At 45.0% G+C, this 21,453-nt stretch overlaps 1 protein-coding gene and 1 non-coding gene across 2 annotated transcripts; one reads left to right on the forward strand and one right to left on the reverse strand.

Moving 5' to 3' along the window:
• Positions 1 to 1,344: 1,344 nt before the first annotated feature.
• trnaw-cca (transfer RNA tryptophan (anticodon CCA)) lies at positions 1,345 to 1,416 on the forward strand. Its single transcript has one exon. It is a non-coding gene; the product is annotated as a tRNA-Trp (tRNA).
• Positions 1,417 to 6,789: 5,373 nt separating this feature from the next.
• LOC130117191 (apoptosis-inducing factor 3-like) lies at positions 6,790 to 20,538 on the reverse strand. Its single transcript, XM_056285362.1, has 18 exons — positions 20,495 to 20,538; positions 20,192 to 20,301; positions 18,541 to 18,650; positions 18,284 to 18,328; positions 17,761 to 17,842; positions 17,434 to 17,546; positions 17,198 to 17,284; positions 15,704 to 15,795; positions 15,309 to 15,439; positions 14,346 to 14,461; positions 13,953 to 14,024; positions 12,252 to 12,315; positions 10,887 to 10,963; positions 10,037 to 10,154; positions 9,722 to 9,820; positions 9,129 to 9,204; positions 8,857 to 8,961; positions 6,790 to 6,823 (listed from the first exon to the last, which is right to left on the reverse strand). The coding sequence occupies exons 2-18, from the start codon at positions 20,298 to 20,300 to the stop codon at positions 6,790 to 6,792; spliced, it is 1,530 nt and encodes a 509-aa protein (XP_056141337.1). The 5' UTR covers position 20,301; positions 20,495 to 20,538.
• Positions 20,539 to 21,453: the final 915 nt, after the last annotated feature.

The raw sequence follows: 21,453 nt of genomic DNA on the forward strand, positions 1-21,453 counted from the left end.
GTGGAGCTGGAGTCAGGAGGTGTTCTGAGAAGGAATCGTCGTCGTCTCAGATGCAACCACTGCACATCTGCCATGTCTACACCGACAGGGACTGAGAGACAGACACACACCAAGAGTGGAAGAGGTAGATCGGAGTCAAGCAGGGGACCAACACACTATCACTACAAGGTTGGGTCGCCAGATTATCAGACCTCGCTACCTGAAAGACTTTACTCAGTGATAAGAATATGGGTTTGGGACTCTTGCAAAGACTGAGACTAGTGTAAGGTTTGGTTGAAGAAAAGGAAAAGAAGGAAAGAGATGTGGAAGTGGAATATTTATACAGTTTAAAATGTTTGGTTATGGATGTTTGAATAGGTACTGTTGTTAATAATTTTAAGAATACAGAGTATAATGTTAGAGTATAAATTTAGTTATTTACGAGTGATATGTTGATTGATTTATTCACTGATGTGTTGATAACATAATTCTTTTGTTTATTGATAAAATGGACCGCTTAGAGTAAATGATGTGTTGATTAAGGGACTTTACTTCAAAGGAAAAAGAAAAGAAAAGATGTAACAAATAGGATCGCTATTCCTAGTTTGTGGTTCCGGGGAGCAATTAGAGTGTGACACAGACCGCGAGTGATGCTGGCTGGAGATGAGAGTGACTGAACTGTATGACTTAAGGATTTCTGTTAATAAAGTGATAAGTAAGCAAGTAAAGCTTTAACCGTCCGTTCTGTAGGGTTAAGTAAAGAGCGGAACAGAATGAAACGCAGAGGGTGGTCCCCAATCGTCTTGGCTCTCCATGTCATTGGACTCTGGCCACCCCCTGCCAAGGACCTGCCAAGGCTGCAGGCGCATCACCCATTCCGCGTAAAAAGCTGTCACGCACAGGCGTCCTCCCATGCGGCTCCAGGATCTGCCTCTACGCCCCACTGAGGGCCCAGAGGGACCCAGAGGGAGGACGGTTATACTCGACCCCGAGTGACCGCCGATAATGCTGATATGACGTGCATATGAAAGAGGATATTGTCTTCTTCAGTTCACCAAGGAAGTCGCCACTTTAAAACAATTTAAAATGTGAAAATCTTGTATTGTATTTTCATTTTCAAACTTATATTTAACCCGTTCGGGCTGTGTTTTAATAGAAATGCAAACATTACAGTTTATAAACATGCAAATAGTGAGACAGTTTGATGTTTACCCCGTTAATACGTTGAACAACTTGCTATCATCATATCACAATCGTATGGTGTGTCGAAAGGTGGATTTTCCTAGCATATAGAACAGGAAGTCTCTAGGAACGAGGGTCCATTTAATATAATATCTAATGTGATGTTACACAATTGCGCACTACGACCTCGTGGCGCAACGGTAGCGCGTCTGACTCCAGATCAGAAGGTTGCGTGTTCAAATCACGTCGGGGTCAAAATTGTTTATTTGGCGCTCGTTCCCGCGTTGAATTCAACATAACGAATAGTCACTAAACGCAAATTGTTGTGCGTTGCACTCTTGTTCTTTATACAATAGAAAACAACTTTTTGATTATCATCACTTTGACGAATGCCTACACTGAAATGCACGCAACGCGTTGTCATATCAATGAAAAACGCATTTAGATGTCCTACTCGTTACAAAGTAACAAGAAAAGCGACGATGACGGCGTGTGGGAGGAGTTTGCCCACCTGTTACCATGGAGACGCGTCATTTAGTGTGTGTGAATCGCGCCTTCTGGGCGGTCTGCCGCGACTTCAGTTGCCGCGCACCTACACGACGTTTTGAGGTCTGTGCGTTTTCTTCTGAGACCCTTGAAATGCATTAATTATCTGGGATGCCTTAAGACTCTTCAGTATGGATCGTTGCTGAAATTGTGCATAATACCGCTGACCTGTGGGAAAGGATAAACTGGACGGTTTAAGTTGATTCGGCTTGTGTCAGGGCTGCAGCATGCGAGAAGAGATTCCCTCCACGGGCAGACACGGTAAGCTGGCCCAGCTCCCCAGGAACCCCCCTGCCAAAGAGAAGAAAAAGAAGAGCAAGCAAACCAACCCTTCTAAGCAAAGGGGTCATTCCACCACCACTCTTCAAAACTCAGATAACACAGGTGATGTATCACTAATCTTGAAGACTACTAATTCATTCTCTCGACTGTAGATGAGTGACCCTTTATTCCCACTTCCCCATTCTTCCATTTTCATTTACACCTTTCTTTTTCCTCATTAATGCAATCAGCTCCTCGTTATCACAGAATGTAATACACGGATATTCCAAAAAAAAAAAAAGCATTTGATACTAAACCAGAAGAAATAGGTAAACTCATAACCTGCAGCCCGTGCAAGCAAATCAAAACTAATTTGGCTGTATAAATACCTTGTGTATTTTACCCATAAACAATTTTATGAGGCACCAATTTGCACAAGCGGGAAAACAGGTGAAATCATTTCATTACTCTTTCATCAACAGCAACACTGTTCGTGTAATTCTAAATAGGAGAAATAGTTTCCAAAGACAAGGCGGTATATAACCAACCAACGAAGTGTGAAGATTTGCCCACCATTCACAACAAATAGGGGGGTAAGATGTAGAGTCAAACAGGTAAAACAATGGAAAACCCACTTCACAATTACTTCCACAATTCACCCACCAGAGCCCTTTCTATTCAGACTAATGTCACCCCTCCCTCCTCAGTGTTTGTCCCAAACACTCACCAGTATAAAGATCATGTTTCAGATGCCAAAGATTCCCCGTGGGGTTGAATAGGTCACCAGAGAATAGGCCCCCATCGTCACTTCATGTCTTTCAGCTATTCGGCCTAATTACTGCCAACCAAACCATTAGACATAGCTATACCTGCTCTCTTAAGTCCACAGGGAGCCATTAGTAATGTAAATCCTAACCATTGTTTGTTTGTGTGCATGTGTGCGTGTGTGTGCATGTATGCCTATACATCTGCCTCTATTTATGCTATTTGCTCCTACAGAGAAACTTCAGACCAAAGCCTCGCCACAAGAGACCTTGTCCATATCCCCACCATGCAATGGTCATCTTGGGAGCCAGCGGTCCAAGGCTGGAGCCTGCAGTAAAAAAAATGGGGGAAAAGGTGGTGGTGGTGGTGGTGGCTGTGGTCGGAGGAGCAAGAAGAAATCCAAAGCTACCACGGCTCCTCCTCCAACAGACATAAACAAGCACAGCGACTGTGGAGTACCCTTGCAGGGGGCTGTGGCATGGCCCAGTGCCCAGGGTAAGGAGAGCCTAAGGTGGGAGGGAGTGCTGGAGGACCCCCTGGCCGAGGAGAAGAGGCTGGAGCTGTACAGGGCGAACAGACGCCAGCGTTACCTCGCCCACAGACAGGCTCTGTTGGAGGAAACGCAGACAGCCCAGAGACAGACTACCTAAGGACCTAGGCAAGGCTCCCCCTGAATATGACCAACAGGATCTCTTTAGTTGAATAACTGGATTAGGACGCTATTGAGAAATTTGTTGTGACTGTCAGGAAATAGTCACTTTTTTGGAAGAGACAGCATTGCTGAACTTCAGCGCAGCTGGAATAGGATAAAAAATTTAATTTTTAATGTTAATTTACAATATATTGAATGAATAGAAATATAACTTAGAATTTTTTCTTCAGGATTAACATTTTGGATAACGTAGTTTGTGTAATTATTGATATTTGTTAAACAATAAATATGCTACTGCAAAAAGAAAAGGGTAGCTAAAGGTAGAATAATAGTTTTGATAAGTATAATTTGTTGGGAGAACATTAAATATCCTTAAGGGGTTAAACAATAGACTAACAGTGCTTAGGGTCAAAGGTCATTACCTAGTGTTTCGGGCCTGTTTAATTTTCTTCTGAATGGATAAAGCTTGCTCCTTCAGGTGCACAATAGCTCCCCAGGCTGTCCAGACTGTCCTCTAAATTTTCCACAAATTGTTTGCAGGTTCACTGTGGTCTATGGGCAAGGGCAGCTATGTTCCAATGAGCCTACCTGCTCTTGAATTGGCCTGTTTAAAACTTAACAGAGGATCACTCAGTTTGTCTCATGCCTTTGAATTATGTAGCATTTTTAAGCAAAACCCCATAGCTGATCATACAGTATTTTGCAGGTAAAAGAAAGAGAAAATGTTCTGAAAGAGCAACAAAGTGGTTTGATATGCTCAAATCCCAGATGAAACCATGCATTGTGAAAAAGACAGACGTGCCTCTTCATTCATTTTTGGCTGGTACAAATTCCAATATTCAGTTCTTGATTCATTCTCATACCGAAGTTTACGTTTAACTTTAAAGTTTACCTTTTGAAACAAGAAGGGACTTGAGAAAGGGAAGGATTAGTTTACTTTTGAAGCAATTTTGTTGCCTTGGTCTTGTGTAACAATTGTGCAAATATTGGGCTACTTGGTAAAGCAACGTTCTCAACAGGTCAGCAGTGGAAAATGCATTGAAAAACTTCCTCTATATAATCATGCAGTGACCTAGAATTTGTTATAATTATATTATTATTTGTTCGTTTTTTTAGAAGATATCGTTTTTGCTTGTAGTTTTAATTCAAGGTTGAACTTGAAGCACACGTCACCAATAACAGTACCACTTGCAAACGATAGATGGCGCTAACGTCATGTTGCCTGAATAAACCCAATGGCTGCACAACAGGTGAAACAGGGACAGGAGAGGGTGTGTTGCGAGTGCCTGAGAACTTTATGCAAGAGGAATTTCAAACACAAGACAAAAATTGCTGAAAAATTACAAATGCATTCATGTTCTCTCTCCCCTTGCAAACTTTGCACTGATAAGATGGTTGGCCCTTAGAAATCATAGTCACAACAGATTCCTTCCCCCCTGGTTGTATAATAGGCATCAGTGAATGCCTATTGAGTCGCTAAGCAAACGGGCAAATATGCTTCTTCTCTCAAGGACTAACATGAAAAATGGTTGATGACAAAGTTTTGAATTTCCGAGTTTAAACTTTAAAAAGTGTCCCTCATATGCTGCTGGAGTTGTTTAAGAGGCACAAGTGTAGAAGTGAAAGGAGAGCTAAAAAATAAAATAAAATAAATACCGTTAAGTTAAAGCTACAGACCTGAAGATTTACATGCAGACAAGTGTCCTTGATGATACCTTCTTTTGCCGGCGTATTTGGCACAACAGACACCACAAATACAAATCAACCATCCAAATGCTTTTGTGGTGAAGCAGTAGGACCTTCCCAGGGGGGAAAGCGGTACAGCACACAGCATCTGTACATCTACATGATAGCCAAATGCAGATGGATAAGGCAGGTAGTGGCAGGTTAAAAGATAAAGATGGGAGGTTCTGGCTAAAAACAACATATTTGGCAGAAAAAAAACAACAACAAACAGCTGCGGACTTTTACATGAATCCCTATACCCACGTTCAACCATGTTTATTGTTGTTGTTGTTGTTTTTTCTTCCCAGCAGCGGCAGGGCATGTATTAACACAACCCCCCTATTTCATTTTGAATGCATCTCTGGGATTTGAGGCGGCCAAACACCAACACATTCACCGGTACCACCGGTAGGTGTCAGTAAGTTACACAAAACAACAACCTTCAGAACTGAATCGTCTCTCTCTTTGACTACACGAACACGTGTGTCGTTTATTTCCTCATATCACCCCCCCCCGCCCTCCACAAACATGGCGCCGCGTAACCATGACTACCCACCGAGCTCTTAAAGTGAGCACGTCAACTTAACACGATAACAGGCTATGGCGAATTATGTCCATAAGTCCATGAAGTGTCCACTACAAGACAAGATAAAAAACACTTTGCGATGGACGTCAGTCGGGTACAAGGAGCTGAGGCGTGCTGTGGATGAACATATGGAGGTGCTGAGAAGACCGTAAGAAAAGACAGATGGGGGGGGTGTTAAAAGTAAACGGTGAGGTGTAAAGTAAAGACAGAGATAAAGAGGTAGAGGGTGAGGGTCGGAGGGGTGAAAAGGGGGAAAAAACGCAGCATGTGACGATTTTGTTGTAGTCTCTCTTTGTGCTATTTGTAGAAGGCCCATTGTTCACCATTGATGTGTTTTGTTGCCGTTGCCTATTTCAGCATCTCTGAGTCAAAGAGCTGAGCACTCCCCCCTGTGTTCCCCTAATCCCCCCTCCAAGCCGCTGATTGGACAGCAAACACGGCCACAATGGACATTAAGGCCACTTGTGTTTGTCCATCAGCCCCGTCCAAGTGAAGGGCTCCCGGAACAACGTTTTTCATGAATGGCAGCTTGGCACACTTGTGATTTATAACGTGGAGAACGCACTTGTTTTTAGTCTTGTTGTTTTTTTTTCTTTCGTTTTGTTTTTCTTTATCAACGAAGACGTTGATTCATAGAGTTCTGAGAAAAAAAAAATGTAGAGGAATTCCAATGAAAATATAAAAGTCTTGACACAAATATATTTGAAAGCCCCCCAAAGTCGTGTGCATCTGAGGTATCTTTTGTTTCCGCTTTGCTCCCAACTTCTCAGTCACATCTCCGTCACACACCGGAGGCAAGGGGAAAGTCTTCCTCACATACTCGCTTACGTACGTATGGCATACAGCACACGGAGAAAGTGTATCATGTCTTCACATCCCGTCTCGGGACAGGGAGCGGTGAAGGTAAACCTCTCAGTGAACTAGCTCTGTTCTACATGGCAAGTCCATCTTTTCAAAAGGGAAAAACGGTCAAGAGTCTCCAGATACGTTGTGAGCCCCACTCCTGGGAGGATGGGACGGCCTGCGGAGAGAGAGGACATCCTGAGAGTGTGTGTTGATGTGCTGATGGTTGTCGAGTGGATGGAGAGTTGGATCAGGATAGCTTCAGCCAGCTCATGTCATCTGATCTGTCAGGGGAACGGGAGAGAACAAGGCATGACTGACACGGTCACAGGCATTTGTGTCTGGCTGCTTTACCATCGTCTGTGTTTACTTCATCCTCGGGTAAATGTAGGTCACTTTGTGCAAAACTTTGCTTGTTAAACGTGCTTTGCAAACAGATTTGTTTTGACTTCACTTATCTTTAACTGTCTGTACTTGACTTAGATCGACTATCTGCATTGCTTTTTCCTTTCACATCTGAACATGTTCACCACATGTTTGAGTGCCTAACCCATTATTTCATGTGTCCAATATAATGAAACGTGTGTTTGTTTGTTCTCACGCCAGTTCTCAGGGGCCACTGGTTTTCTATTCTACCATGTAGTTAATTACATCTGCATGCTGTGATGGAGTACTTGACATGACAAGTCAATGTAACACACAACCTGGTAGGATAGAAAACCAGTGGTACTGGTGGCACACTGGGACCAGATTGAAAACTACTGTGCGACAAAACACACGACAGTCGCGTCTGCCTGTAGTGGTGTCCGAACTGTCAACACTACATAGCAATAGTATGTACATTTTAGTCAGGAATCAAGAACAATTTATTGTAATTTCTTTTATGTACTTGTGTACACAAAAGAAATACAATTCCGTTTCTCCCAGCCCACAGCAGTGCAACACAAAGCACAAAAACACACATCCAACATTTCCCCAAAACGACACCACCAAAAACATACAAAAACAGAAAGAACAAAGCAAAAAAAAAAAAACACAAACAGTTAACAACACAGTCCATTCAGTGCAACACAGTCCAAAAATTCCTCTGTCCAGAAAATGAATGAGCCAGGATGACTGTCGGAACTGCCGGTCTGCATGGGCTAGCAGTTAGCTTAGCCTGCCCTGCTTCCGCATCCTGTCAGACCGCCCTCGGTGTTTCCTCTTCGGGTGCAGCTCCAGGCCGGGCCGTGGTCCTTGGGCCCTCCGGATGCGGCAGACCAGGCTCCCTCAGCCAATCCAACGCCAGCTCTCCCAGCCAGACACCTTTGACACACCTCCCCGCACTCCACACGACGACACAAACGTAGACGCGGACAAAAACACTGCACAGTTGACGCTAGGCGAGGCCGCCGCCAGACCACCCTGGTGCTTCCTCTCGGGCCCAGCTCTGGGCCCACAGGACGCAGCAGACCGAGCTCTTCAGCCGATCCAACGCCAGCTTCTCCCAGCCATTAAAAGAAAAAAAATCGACGATCTAAATAAAAACGTCACGTGATGACACAAACTTAGACGCAGACGTGAACAAAAACAGTGCATAGTTGGCAATGGATGAGGCCGCCGCAAACGTGAGTTCACGCCACCATCTTCCCACACTGGAAGCGTTGATCAGGTAGTGTATATGATGTTAGTATGCAAATTTAGTATATAAAAGGAACATGTATGCATACTACATAGATAAGTATGACGTTTATGATCACTAAACGATCAAAACTGTTGCATCATTCTTTGCATCTTTGTCGTTCTTATGGAAATGACTGGCCAGGGAAAAATTTTCCTGATCAATATGGCGGACAACAAAGCGGGAGGAATGGCAGCTCTGCAGATTCAGATCTTTTTTTTTTTAACAATTTCATGACGTTTTTTTGGCATAAATAAAAAACTGAGGCTGAATCAAAATGGACAAAATAAAAGTGACAAAACTCTACTTGTGGCGTTACTAAGGGTCACGTGCACTTGAATGTGACTCCTCCAAGTGTAAAGTATGTAGTGGTGCATTATTCATTCAACATGCTGAATAATATGCCCTAAATAGTAAACAGTGTACTCATGTGTTTGGCTGTCAGCCTGCTCATCAATCTTCATGTCTTTGCCCTCCAGGTTGGGTATAGCCCTGGTTTCTACATGTTTTCCTTCATCCAAATGTCTCTCCGCCAACATTTACAAAGCTCAGATATAAGGGTAACCAGAGCTAAGGCGGTGCTGCTGCGGTCGGACAAAGATGGAATGACAGGATGAAGGTAAAGGAAGAGGATGAAGACAGAGGGGTGTTGCATACTGAGCCTCTGTTGTGGTGATGGCGTTCCCTGCTGCAAACCTCTCAGCTATTACAGACACGGCTGGGTCGTAGTCGAGGCTGGCAGCCGCCGTGACCTCGCCGTCCCTACGAAGAAACAAGGATTCAACCAGCACGTGAGCTCGAAACGCACCAGGTCACACACTGTCAAGACCGGCTAAAGCCTTTATTAGGGAAGAGTCACGCGGTTATGGTTTGGATCCAGGTTAATAAAGAAAACAGCTAATGTTTAAAGAACTTTTTTCTTGACTTACTTGATGTACAATGCCAGAAACTTCATATCCTCAAACTTTCCTTTTACCACAATCTCAGTGTACCCCTCCCCATAACCTGTGCAAAACCAATACAGAGACATGGAACGTAAAACAATCCCAGATGGGCGAGCTTATCTGAATGCATCGTTGTATTTGTGCTGCTATAAATGAATAAAACACGTACAGGGAAAATGTTTCTCAGAATTTGGTCAGGTATACACAACTTATATGTTGCTCCTGGTGTGAATAATGAGTCCCACAGTTGTTGACGGCATTGCTTTTGAGCTGGGAGCTCTTACATGACATACTAGATAAACACTGTTCAAGCATTGGTAATTGTTTACAGTGCCCCCATCTGGACAGTTGAGCCCATATTGAATATTAAATGGTGCCACTTTTATCTGTCAGCACCGAAGACATGATAAGGGTCCCTTGCCGGGTGTCCCAAATAAAGATTACATTTTGTCTCAGAGCAACACACTAAAAAAAAAAAAATCCTCTCTCTCGCACACACACACACACAAAAAAAACAAAAACAACTGTATGCATAATGCTACAACATGCTAACTTGTAGCATTCGGGGAATTCCCCACCTGCATATCGGATGGTTTTCCCCAGCAGGACGGTCCAGTAGAAGGGGACAGAGTTGAGCTCAGTTGGCTTGCCCAGCATGTTCAGGGCAGCTACCCTTGCTAACCAACAAGGAAAACACAACCACCATGAATAAAGATCGGTAAGAAAGGCAAAGGATATCAGAATAAAAATCGGATAAAGGCTGAACACTTGAGAATTGAACACAGCTAAGGTGTCTTCTCTCAAAACTTGATTTGCTGCTACATTGAAGGCCGGACCAGACAAATGAAGTTATACGCCTGGAGTTCATTCAGGTGTTCATGGCTTGTTATTACCGTGTGCTTGTGCCATCTGCCAGTGTCCAGTGGAGACCCTCTGGTCTTTGGCCATTGCCAGGGGGTATGTGGCCAGGTCACCCCCGCAGAACACCCCTGGGACGTTGGTACGCATGTACTGCAGGATGGGGACAGAACCAGAGAGGCACTCCCTGTAATAAACTCTACCATCAAGACAGATTTAAGACAGATTTAATCTTCCCTTAAGACAAAACTAAGAGAGAAATTACCTAAAGGCATAGTCTGTGTGTGTGTGTGTGTGTGTGTGTGTGTGTGTGTGTGTGTGTGTGTGTGTGTGTGTATGTGTGTGAGTGAGTGAGTGAGTGAGTGAATGAGTGAGTTAGAGGGGGAGAAAGACAGAGAGAGAGAGAGTGAGACAGACAGACAGACAGACAGACAGACAGACAGAGTGAGAGACAGACAGACAGATAGACAGAGTGAGAGAGAGAGAGCAAGAGAGTGAGAGAGACAGACAGACATACAGACAGACAACAGACAGAGAGAGTGAGAAAGAACGAGAGAGATGGTTGATAGAGAAGATGACAGACTGACATTGATTGATAGATAACAGAAGAGAAAGTAAGAGAAGAGAGACAGAGAGGTGGAACAAATTTCAAACAGAGGGGGATCTGGGCTGGTCTGTGACCCCCCCCCCCCCAAAGGAGAGAGAAATTCAAACTTGGGCATTCTGCCATTACATTGAACGAAATCTGGACTTTGAGCCAAAATGCCTGCCCTTATGCAAGTCTCCATAATTGTTCCAGAGTTCCCTCAAATGCGAGCAGCTGATCCCACAAAATGGAAACATTTCGAGGGAAGAGTGTGGAGAGACAATGAGCTGGCTGCTTACCTTATCAACCATGACTGATCCCTTCAAGTCCATCTGTACTTTACTGCCCTGCAGGAACTCTGAGTTTGGAGTTACTCCTGCAGGTGAAAACAAAAAGGAACGAGGCTAGAATGAGGATTTCGCTTATTTTAATCTATTGTCCACTACTCTTGACCCACCGCAATGGTTCCTCACTTCATAATGCACACCATCAGATGCAACAACAGAATCACCACCTTACCCAATACAAGCTCATTATTCACTCTGCTATTAATTGCACGCTCAATTTCAATTACCCTGGCCATAAACATGCCCGTCCGTCTGGAGATGCAATCTATCGTTGAGAAGTCAATCTTGGCTGGCATTAATTGTTAAACCAGTGTTATTATTGCTTTTAGAAAACATTAATATCCATCATAGAGTCCTTGCATGGATGCTTAACTGCACTGAACAGAAGAAATAAGCTGGTTAACTTTTCCCAATCATCTGAAATGTTTACTGACCCGATAACTTCTCAGCTGGCTTACATGACTTCAGGTGAGTTCTCATCATTTAATGTGACCTTTCCCTTTTTATATAACATAAACTCTCATGAAAGGGAATTGATCCAAAATATGGCAATGAAGCCACAGAGTGGGAAATGTCCTGTTTATAATGTAAGAGATGCAACAAAGGAAATTGTTTGAAAAATGAAATATCCCAGCGGCCAAGGCGGTCATTTTGACCGTTTTGGATTTTCAAAGTTAAATAACTTTGTGGGAGAAGAAAAAAAAAAGACACAGACCTGCTGCTCCCTGAAAGCTCCTAAAATTGCATATATTTGCATTAAAATGAGTTTTAGACCAATTGCACAAGAAAAAAAAAGTTATGAGAAGATCTACCTAAAACGACCATGAGCGGTCAAAATGACCGCGCATAATTTGCACGTCATGTCACTACTTATGACGTGAGTTGGTCGCATCATTTCCTTTGTGAAGTTCATTGCTCTGTCCTAGAAATACACTAGCATCCTCCAGTGCAGAGTAATAGTCCAAACTTGATTTTTGATTACTGCCAACATGTCTGGGTACAGCCGCCGTTTCAGACGCACCATGACTACCACCGAGGCGTTGTAGTATTACAGGTGCTGGACAGTGGCCATTTTAAATTGTTTAAAAAATAGTATTAAAGTTGTTAAAATGTTAATTTTGGTGTCAGTCATTTCCTAACAGACATACTGACATATGCAATGCATTATTATCTCAATTGGGTATTTATCTTGACAGAATATAGAGTTTAAAAACCGGCGGTCATTTTGACCACCCATGGTCGTTTTAGGTAGGAGAGAAATCCCGGTCGTTCTAGTGTTAGAATGTGGCGTTACTAGCATCCCTGCTCTGCACTTACCAATTCCAACGATCAAAACGTCAGCTGGAATAACAGTCCCCCTTTTCAACACAACCTCCTTCACCTTGGGGGTAGAAAGGAGCAAGACAAGAGAGAGAGTATTGATCCATCAGAAAAACAAAACAAAAACAAAACAAAACATGAAAGCAGGGACCCCTATTATCCACTTGCAGTCCTGCCAAAGTCAATGATGGTGCACTTTTACGCCGCCATCATTGAGTCCATCCTCACCTCCTCCATCTCTACCTAGTACCATTCACTCTGATGAGAGGGTGACTGGCTGTAACCTGCCTACCCTCCAGCACATGTACACCTCCAGGACACTGGGACGAGCAGGAAAGATCGTTGCAGACCCTTCCCATCCAGGCCATGGTCTCTTCAAATCACTCCCCTCTGGCCAGAGGATAAGGTCTATACAAACCAGAACCTCATCCCACAGGAAAAGCTTCTTCCCTACAGCAGTAGGTCTTTCTTTCTTCTTCTTTTTTTTGGACCCCCCCCCTTTTTTTTCTCCCCAATTGTACCCGGCCAATTACCCCACTCCTCTGAGCCGTCCATCCCCTCTGCTGATCCGTGGAGGGCTGCAGACTACCACATGCTTCCTCCAATACATGTGGAGTCGCCAGTTCCTTCTTTTCACCTCACCCGACAGTGAGAAGTTTCACCAGGCAGATGTAGCACGTGGGGGGATCACGCTATTCGCCCCAGTCCCCCCGCCCTGAACAGGCGGCCCAACCGACCAGGAGAGGTGCTAGTGCAGCGACTAGGACACATACCTACATCTGTCTTCCCACCCGCAGACACGGCAAATTGTGTCTGACGCCCAACCAAGTCGGAGGTAACACGGGGATTCAAACCGGCAACCCCGTGTTGGTAGGCAAGGGAATAGACTGCCACGATACCCGGACACCAGCAGCAGGTCTTTCTAACAAGCCCCCAGACACCAACAGATTCTGATACTGCCCCCCCCCCACCCCCTTCCATCGTCTCTACTGTGCTCTTTGTATATCGACACCCTGCATAAAACCCGCAATACCCTGTAAATAATAACTCTTATTCTGTAAATAACTTCTTAAAATTCTCATTTAACTTTTTGCAAACACAGCTCCTGTCGCCATCAGGGGCCGCCCACGTGGTCTCATGGTGATTGCACCTTACTGCACCTCACTTACATTTTGATCTTATTTTATCTTGCATGCATATTTTATTTATAATTCTTTTTAACTTTTATCTTTACTATCTATCCATCCATCCGTTGTCCGAGCTGCTTATCCCAATCGGGGTTGCGGGGATGCTGGAGCCTATCCCAGCAGTCATTGGGCGGCAGGCGGGGAGACACCCTGGACAGGCTGCCAGATCATCACAGGGCCGACACATTCACACCTAGGGACAATTTAGTACGGCCGATTCACCTGACCTACATGTCTTTGGACTGGGAGGAAACCAGAGCACCCGGAGGAAACCCCCGCTGACACGGGGAGAACATGCATACTCCACACTTTACTATTTACTGTTCATTTTTCCCTCTTGCACCAACTACCAAGACAAATTCCTTGTATGTTCTTGTACTTGGCAGTAAATGTGATTCTGATTCTGATGACATTCATCATTCAGTCTGAATTCAGTTGTTTAAGTTGTTCTGAATTGAGATGGACCAAACGTATTGAAATGTTAAATGGCTGATGTGTTTCAGTATGTTACCTTTCCATTCAGTCCTCGCACCTCTGTCACATTAGCATTCATGTAGAACTTCACGCCCTTCTCTGCTAGCATCTGGCAAGAAAACAGAGTTTTATGATAGCACATAGATACACACAAATTCTTATTAGCATCGTCGTTAACATGGTTTCTGTCAGTCGGATTCGTCTCTTCCTTTTCTGATTCTGATTGTTGTTCTGCTTCTGAGTTTGAAGTCAGTGGGGAACATCTCAGTAAGCAGCAGCAGACAAGCTCCAGTACTCAACACAAATCTTAATGAATAAAATCCTTCAAGGGTGGTTGAGGATACAGCACAAGGCAAGATTGAATCAGTATTATAACATATAGGAACAGATAAACTGTCTGTCTTTCTGTCTGTCTGCCCATCTGTCTCACCATCATGGTAATCTTGCCGATTTCAGGACCCAGGGTCTTCTGATACGGCAGCTCACTGCTGCCAATCACTGTTATACTGGTGGCTTTGTCTGTCATATAAGATGCCACCTCCATGCCTAAAAGAACAGATGCAACGAACAGGCAGTTAAGGAAGTGCTGAGGAGATGAAAATGTAACCAACCACCTCAAATAGTGTCTCAAAACACTTTGTCACCACAATTTCAATTGGATAAATGTATTTATATTCAGAAATCCACTTCTCATGAATTAAGGGCCATAGCCTCATCTTCAAGTTGTGAAAAATAAATCTTCTGAAAAGTTATCCTTGGGTGTCCATGTAGCGTAGCGGTCGATTCCGTTGCCTACCAACACGGGGATCGCCGGTTCGAATCCCCGTGTTACCTCCAGCTTGGTCGGGTGTCCCTACAGACACAATTGACCGTGTCTGCGGGTGGGAAGCCGGATGTGGGTGTGTGTCCTGGTTGCTGCACTAGCGCCACCTCTAGTTGGTCGGGGCGCCTGTTCGGGGGGGAGGGGGAACTGGGGGGGGAATAGCGTGATCCTCCCACGTGCTATATTCCCCTGGTGAAACTCCTCACTGTCAGGTGAAAAGAAGGGGCTGGCGACTCCACATGTATCGGAGGAGGCATGTGGTAGTCTGCAGCCCTCCCCGAATCGGCAGAGGGGGTGGAGCAGTGACCGGGACAGCTCGGAGGAGTGGGGTAATTGGCCAGGTACAATTGGGGAGGAAAAAAAAAAGCGGGGGTGTTATCCTTGGTTTAAAAAAGGCTTTGTCCTTCTGTTTCATTGGTCAGGAAATGTGCTGCACCTACAAACGACTTTGTAATCTCCCAGTTCAAGTTGTTGCACTGAAAAACCTGTGATGGAAGTTACTCACGTATACCCCGCCACCTTACAAGTTTGGAAAACATGTCGGTATGTTGTATAATGACAGCACAGTACCAACAAAAGAGGATCCTACGATGACGATGTGACAGCCCATACAGGCGGTGTGGATCTGCCGGGCGTCCTCTGGTGTCTCCAGCATTTTGACGTTCTCCAGCTCCATGCCAGGGACATCCAGACCTTTAGCTCTAATGGGAAGACCGAGACTATGTTCATAAACAATGCCATGATCCTGCAGCTCTGCACTACACCGGTGAGTGACTATCCGCCTGATACGAGTTTGACAAAACAAGTCTTGTTTAGTGCAAGTTAGGGATACCAACAACCTGGTGCAGGCGACTGCCAGTTGATATTGCTGTGTTCTTCTTTATGTTGCACAAAAAAGTGTGTGTGTGTGTGTGTGTGTGTGTGTGTGTGTGTGTGTGTGTGTGTGTGTGTGTGTGTAAAGGTACCTGCAGCCTGTTGAGATGAAGAGCTGATCGTAGTTCTGGACGGTACCGTCATCAAACGTTACTGCCCTCTTGTCTGTGTCTAGTGACAACGCCTGCCAGGGCAGGAAAAGACTGACAGTCACTAAGAACCGGTAGCAAGTAAAACAGAGGCAGATAAATCCCATCATGTGGAGGAAAAAAAAATCAAGACTAGCATCATCAGTTTATCCTGTTAAACAGTCAGCGGCATGGCAGTGTTTTGATACAGTAAAGACATTCACATCTGCTGTTGTTGTTCATATGGTAGTTTAGCTTGCAAGGCCAGCACGGGAACGTAGCACACAGCAGATACATCACCGAACATTATAAGTAACACATCATCATTCACTACATCTGTAACAAAAACAGATATAGATAAACATAGTGTAACGACCACGGATGAATAGACTCGCTAGCCCTTGGCTAACGGGTCGGACCCTTTAGTCGACTAGTTGCCCGTGGTGTGGGAGACCTGGGATAGCGTCCTGGCTGTGGCGGTTCCCGGCTGCCCCCTGAATTTGCTACGATTTGCGAACCCAGGTCGCCCGCACCACGGGCAACTACATTAACCATTCAACTAAAGGGTCCGACCTGTTAGCCAAGGGCTAGCGAGCCTAGTCGTCCGTGGTCGTTACGCTACTCCCCTCCTTCAGGAAGCACGTCCTCGCACTTCAGCATATCAGCTCCCCTCACGTCTCTGGGCACACGCACTTCCGGTGGCCTCACGGTCTCACCACCCCACTTCTGACACCAACGTGGCGAATTTGGGGGGCAGCTGGGAACTGCCGCAGCCGGGATACGAACCCGGGTCTCCCACACCATGGGTGAATACGTTAACGAGTCAACTAAAGGGTCTGACCTGGGCTTGCGTCCCAACTGCGATGGTTCCTGGCTGCCCCCCGAATTCGCTATATTGGTGTCAGAAGTGGGATGGTGAGACCATGAGGCCATCGGAAGCGCATGCGCCCAGAGGCGTGAGGGAGCTGATATGCTGAAGCATGGGGATGCACTTCCTGAAGGAGGGGGGTAGGGTAACGACCACGGATGACTACACTCACTAGCCCTTGGCTAACGGGTCGGACCCTTTAGTTGACTGGTTAATCTAGTCACCTGTGGTGCAGGCGACCTGGGTTCTCGTACTGGCTGCCCCCTGAATTCGCTACAATAAATTTCTAGAGTTTAGTTTTCTGTTCGTTGTGTTGCTGTGTCCTGTCCAGCGCCATGTTCTCCATGTTACTTTGGCTATTCCACTTGGCAAAAGAATTTCCCCACTACAGGATTAATAAAGTACTACTATACTACTACTACTACTACTAAACAGTTCAGTCATCAGCGCACCAACGGCCATGAATACAGAAAATTACGTGTATGATGCATTTTTGCAGGGGCCATTGTTTATAAGCGCCTTCATGACGTTTCATATGGAGTGACATTCAACATATATAAACAGGGGGGAGCAGAGAAGGACACACTCACCTCCTTCCTGAGCCAAACCTCAATGTCGTTCTGGTGGAAGAAATCCATCCTCCTTAGCAGGATGCTGTCACTCACCACGTTCATTACCTGCAGGCAGGTACAGTGTGTGTGTGTGTGTGTGTGTGTGCAAAGCTGTGGTCAATAAAATAGTCAAATATTGATATAAAAAAAACAGTTGACGGAAATGATAAAACAAGATTCACAACATGATTCCCACATCGCTTGTACTCCAGTACCTTGCTGAGTCGAGTTTTGTCGTAGGGTAAAAGGTCATCCCTGGTGACCATGATGACTCTGCCACCGTAGTTCTCCTGCCGCAAGGTCTCCGCACAAATCAACGACGCAGACCCTGCGCTTACAGAGAGAAAACCCACCATCTGATTGATCCTGAGGTGGTAAATCCCACCCGTCTGAGACTTCACGTGTGTTGAAATAAAGTTGCACATCAATTCTTGAAGAGTACTTTAGCTCAAGCCAATCACATACCCACACACACACACACACACACACACACACACACACACACACACACACACAGTAGCAGCAGAGTGGTCCATGCTCACCTCCTCCTAGTAATAGGATGGTGTGACTGACTCCCGGTACTCGGGCTCCCATGCGCTTTACTCTTTTCGCCTGTTTGAGAGTCTGAATCCACAAAATACGAAACACAGTTAGATGAGTTGATAAGCAGCAGAGCATGGGCTACGCACAGACAGCTTTCTGTATATTGTCAGTTAGTGTATGTCAAGTGAAGGCTGACTTATTCACAAATGAAGATCATCACTGCTCTATCATCTCTATTTTCTGTAGTTTTGCACCATCAACAGACTTGTTCTGTCAGTGGTGCAAATCACCGCTCCTGTGATTACGGGAAGAAACCACAGTCAGTGTTTCTGGGTGAGGCTGTGCTCTGGGACGTAACCAAAACAACAGTCCTGTAAAACCAACCCAGCAAGCCTCGAGATACTGGCTGAAAACTGAGTGAAGTGATGCTATAATGTCAGAAGCGGCAGGCGCAACGCTGGGTTCAATAAGTGAGACTTGGATGAGTGGTAACATTAAATGAAAAGTAAATGTAACACATACCCTTTTGTTTATGGACACATACACTTTGTTGTTTTCAACTTTGACCTTCAAAAGAGAATTGGTAAAAGTCAAACAACAGCTGGACATGAGAGGTCAAATATCTGTCTGTCCCTCCTTCTGTCCCATCGGGCCTGCCTGCCTACCTCCCCACATGTCTGTCTGTCTGGTCTTTCTGTGGTCTGTTTCTGTTCACCTCTTCTTTTCCTCTTTTTATTTTTTTTTCTCATCGCTCTGTTCGCTCCTCCCTCAGCCCTCACCTTATGGCAAGGTAGACAATCCATGCCAGGATATTCCTCCAGGTCTCCTGTGTGGACGTTAAAACAGGCTCCATGCCAGGGGCAACGCACTCTATGCCCCATCAGAACGCCTGCAGGAAAGAAATCACACACACACACACACACACACACACACACACACACACACGTTTGTCATTTTGGAGAGGACCCCTCATTGATTACATTCATTCCCTAGCAAACACTAGAACGACCAAGACGGTCATTATGACCGTTTTGGATTTTCAAATTTTAATAATTTTGTGAGAAAAAAAGATAGGACCTGCCGCTCCCTGAATTCTCCTAAAATTGCATATATTTGCATTTAAAACGAGTTTTAGACCAATTGCACAAAAATAGTTATGACAAGAGCTAATTAAAACGACCATGAGCCGTCAAAATGACGGCGTGTAATTTGCGTCACGTCACTATTCATGACGTGTGTTGGCATCATTTCCTTCGCGGAGTTCACTGCTCTGTCCCAGAAACACACTAGCGTCCTCCAGTGCAGAGAATTAGTCTAAACTTGATTTTTGATTATTGCCAACATGTCTGGTTACAGACACCGTTTCAGACGCACCGTGACTACTATCGACGCGTTGCAGTATTTACAGGCGTTGGACGGCGGCCATTTTAAGTGTTTGAAAAATAGTATTACAAATTGTTAAAATGCTCATTTTGGTGTCAGTTAGTTTCTTAACAGACATACTAAGATATGTAATGCATTAATATCTCAACTGGGTATTTTATCTTGACAGAATATAGAGTTTAAAAACCGTGGCGGTCCTTTTGACCGCCCACGGTCGTTCCAGTATTTTTTTAAGTTCCGGTCGTTGTTTGGGACTGTTCAGTGTTTATTTCCAGTTCTTTCTTCTTTCTTTTTTTTAACATTCCACGTTTTAATGGCCTCGTTACGTTTGTTAGATTAGCAATATGCGTTTTCCGTTTTGTTTTTCAGGTAATATTTTCACTTTTTCAATTTTGCTATTCAAGTTCGACCATATCTCTCTGAAGTTTAAATTATTTAAAAATAGTATTATAGTTGTTAAAATGTTAATTTCGGTGTCAGTCATTTCCCAACAGACATACTGACATATGCAACGCATTAATATCTCAATTGGGTATTAATCTTGACAGAATGTAGAGTTTAAAACCCGGCGGTCATTTTGACCTCCCATGGTCGTTTTAGGTAGGAGTGAAATCCCGGTCGTTCTAGCGTAACCCTATCCAGAACCTAATCCTAACTCTAACCCTAAACCCAAGTCCTAACCCCAAAACAACCCATTTAAGAAGTGAGGACCGGCCAAAATGTCATCACTTCCCAAAATGTCCTCACTCTGATGGTTAAAAACTCAAATTGGTCCTCATAAAAAAGATAGAAAGAAGCACACGCACACGCCGTTATCCGTCAGTGACGAAGAGATCAGCGAAGAGAGTAGGTGTTCATTTCTTTGAACGATTTGACTCAAAGGTCCTGCAGCCCCGAACAGGATTAAGCGGGACGATCAGATGAACTCAAAGTTTGTTTTACTAATAAAATAGGTGGCGAACAGATTCCACTACACACTCTGCGGGTGCGACAACGGCAAACTGGCAGACAGACACACGGAGACATTCGGACACGTCCCTGCTTTACCTTTGCTGAGCGGAGCGCCGTAGTGTGTGCACTGGTTGCCAACGGCGCTGTATTTGCCTTCGCTGCGTGCCAACAGCACGTTATGATGCGCTACCTCAACCTCCATCATCCTGCGAGCGAAAACACGGACACAAGCGAGAGAGGGAGGGGGGGGACAACACTCAAATTACGAGTAAAAGCTAACAACCGAAGATGGGCAAAAACGTTTCCATGACTAAGCCGCCACCCTCCCCCCTCTCTCTAATTCCCTCTATATGTATCACCACACAGCATCAGACCCGTTGCGCCTCCCTCGTTCCTTACTGTCCATCCTGGAGGTCCGACTCCAGACACACCAGCTCAGTCACCTCCTCCGACGCGTCCTCTGGCTCGGTGTCCGGCGTCCCTTCAAGGTACGACAGACACGCAAAACACGCAGGCGGGACCGGGGGTCGCTTTAGTGTCGAGCCCGGCAGTACAATGGGCAGCCACGCCACTCTTCCAATTCAAAAGCGTACCCTTGGTAGTCTATGGGTGGATAATAGGCTACATATCTCTAGATGAGATTTTTATTTTTAATTCGGTTGATCTAGAGTGCACGGTCGGTCCGCTTAGCTGCTGACTTCAAACACGACAATCAACTTTAATTTCAGAAAATCGCCAAAAAGCAGCCTTTGGAAACGCAAATATACTAATTCTGTTTTTTTTTTCAAATGTTGTGAATTTCGAAACGGAATCCAGCCCACGTGTGGCATTTTGGCTAGACCTGGAGAGGGAAGCCATTTGTTGCGGGTTATTTGACGTTAACTCCACGAGGCATAACAAGGACCGAGCCAACTTTTTTGTTTTGTTTTAATGTAACCAAGAAAAGTTGAATACTCACGTGTGCCCCCAGACATCTTTCTATTCAAAGGTTACACAACAACAATATCCAAAGGTTTTCCCAAAAAAAACATTGAATATTACTTCGACTCTCTAACTGTGAAAGAGGTTTCCATTAAACTCGGACGACACACGCGTGGTCTCTACTCTGCCCATCTGCCGAATGCACCTATCGCGATGCCGCCCGTGCGTTCCCCCGGCAACCGGGTCACATCCGAGCCTCGGCCCCCCGACTCCTCCTCGTATGGGCACCAGCAAAGCCAATACACACTCCTTTAGCCAAAATAAGTGCCTTTTCCGTCTCACGCATTCACACATACTTTGGGGGGGGAAAAACAAGTGAAATCCTTGTTATTGTTTCCGGAGGGGGGAACACAATAGCCTTTCCATTTCACAGAGAA

The sequence above is a fragment of the Lampris incognitus genome, chromosome 8 (genome assembly GCF_029633865.1).
Source record: "Lampris incognitus isolate fLamInc1 chromosome 8, fLamInc1.hap2, whole genome shotgun sequence".
Lineage (NCBI taxonomy): Eukaryota > Metazoa > Chordata > Actinopteri > Lampriformes > Lampridae > Lampris > Lampris incognitus.

Coding starts and splice junctions, on each gene's coding strand:
- LOC130117191 (XM_056285362.1), bottom strand. CDS start 20,300: ATGATGGAGGTTGAGGTAGCGCATCATAACGTGCTGTTGGCACGCAGC. Junction 14,462..15,308: donor CGTAGGATCCTCTTTTGTTG/GTACTGTGCTGT, acceptor CTGTTCTTTTAG/GCATGGAGGTGGCATCTTAT. Junction 14,025..14,345: donor TCGGCAAGATTACCATGATG/GTGAGACAGATG, acceptor TTTTCTTGCCAG/ATGCTAGCAGAGAAGGGCGT.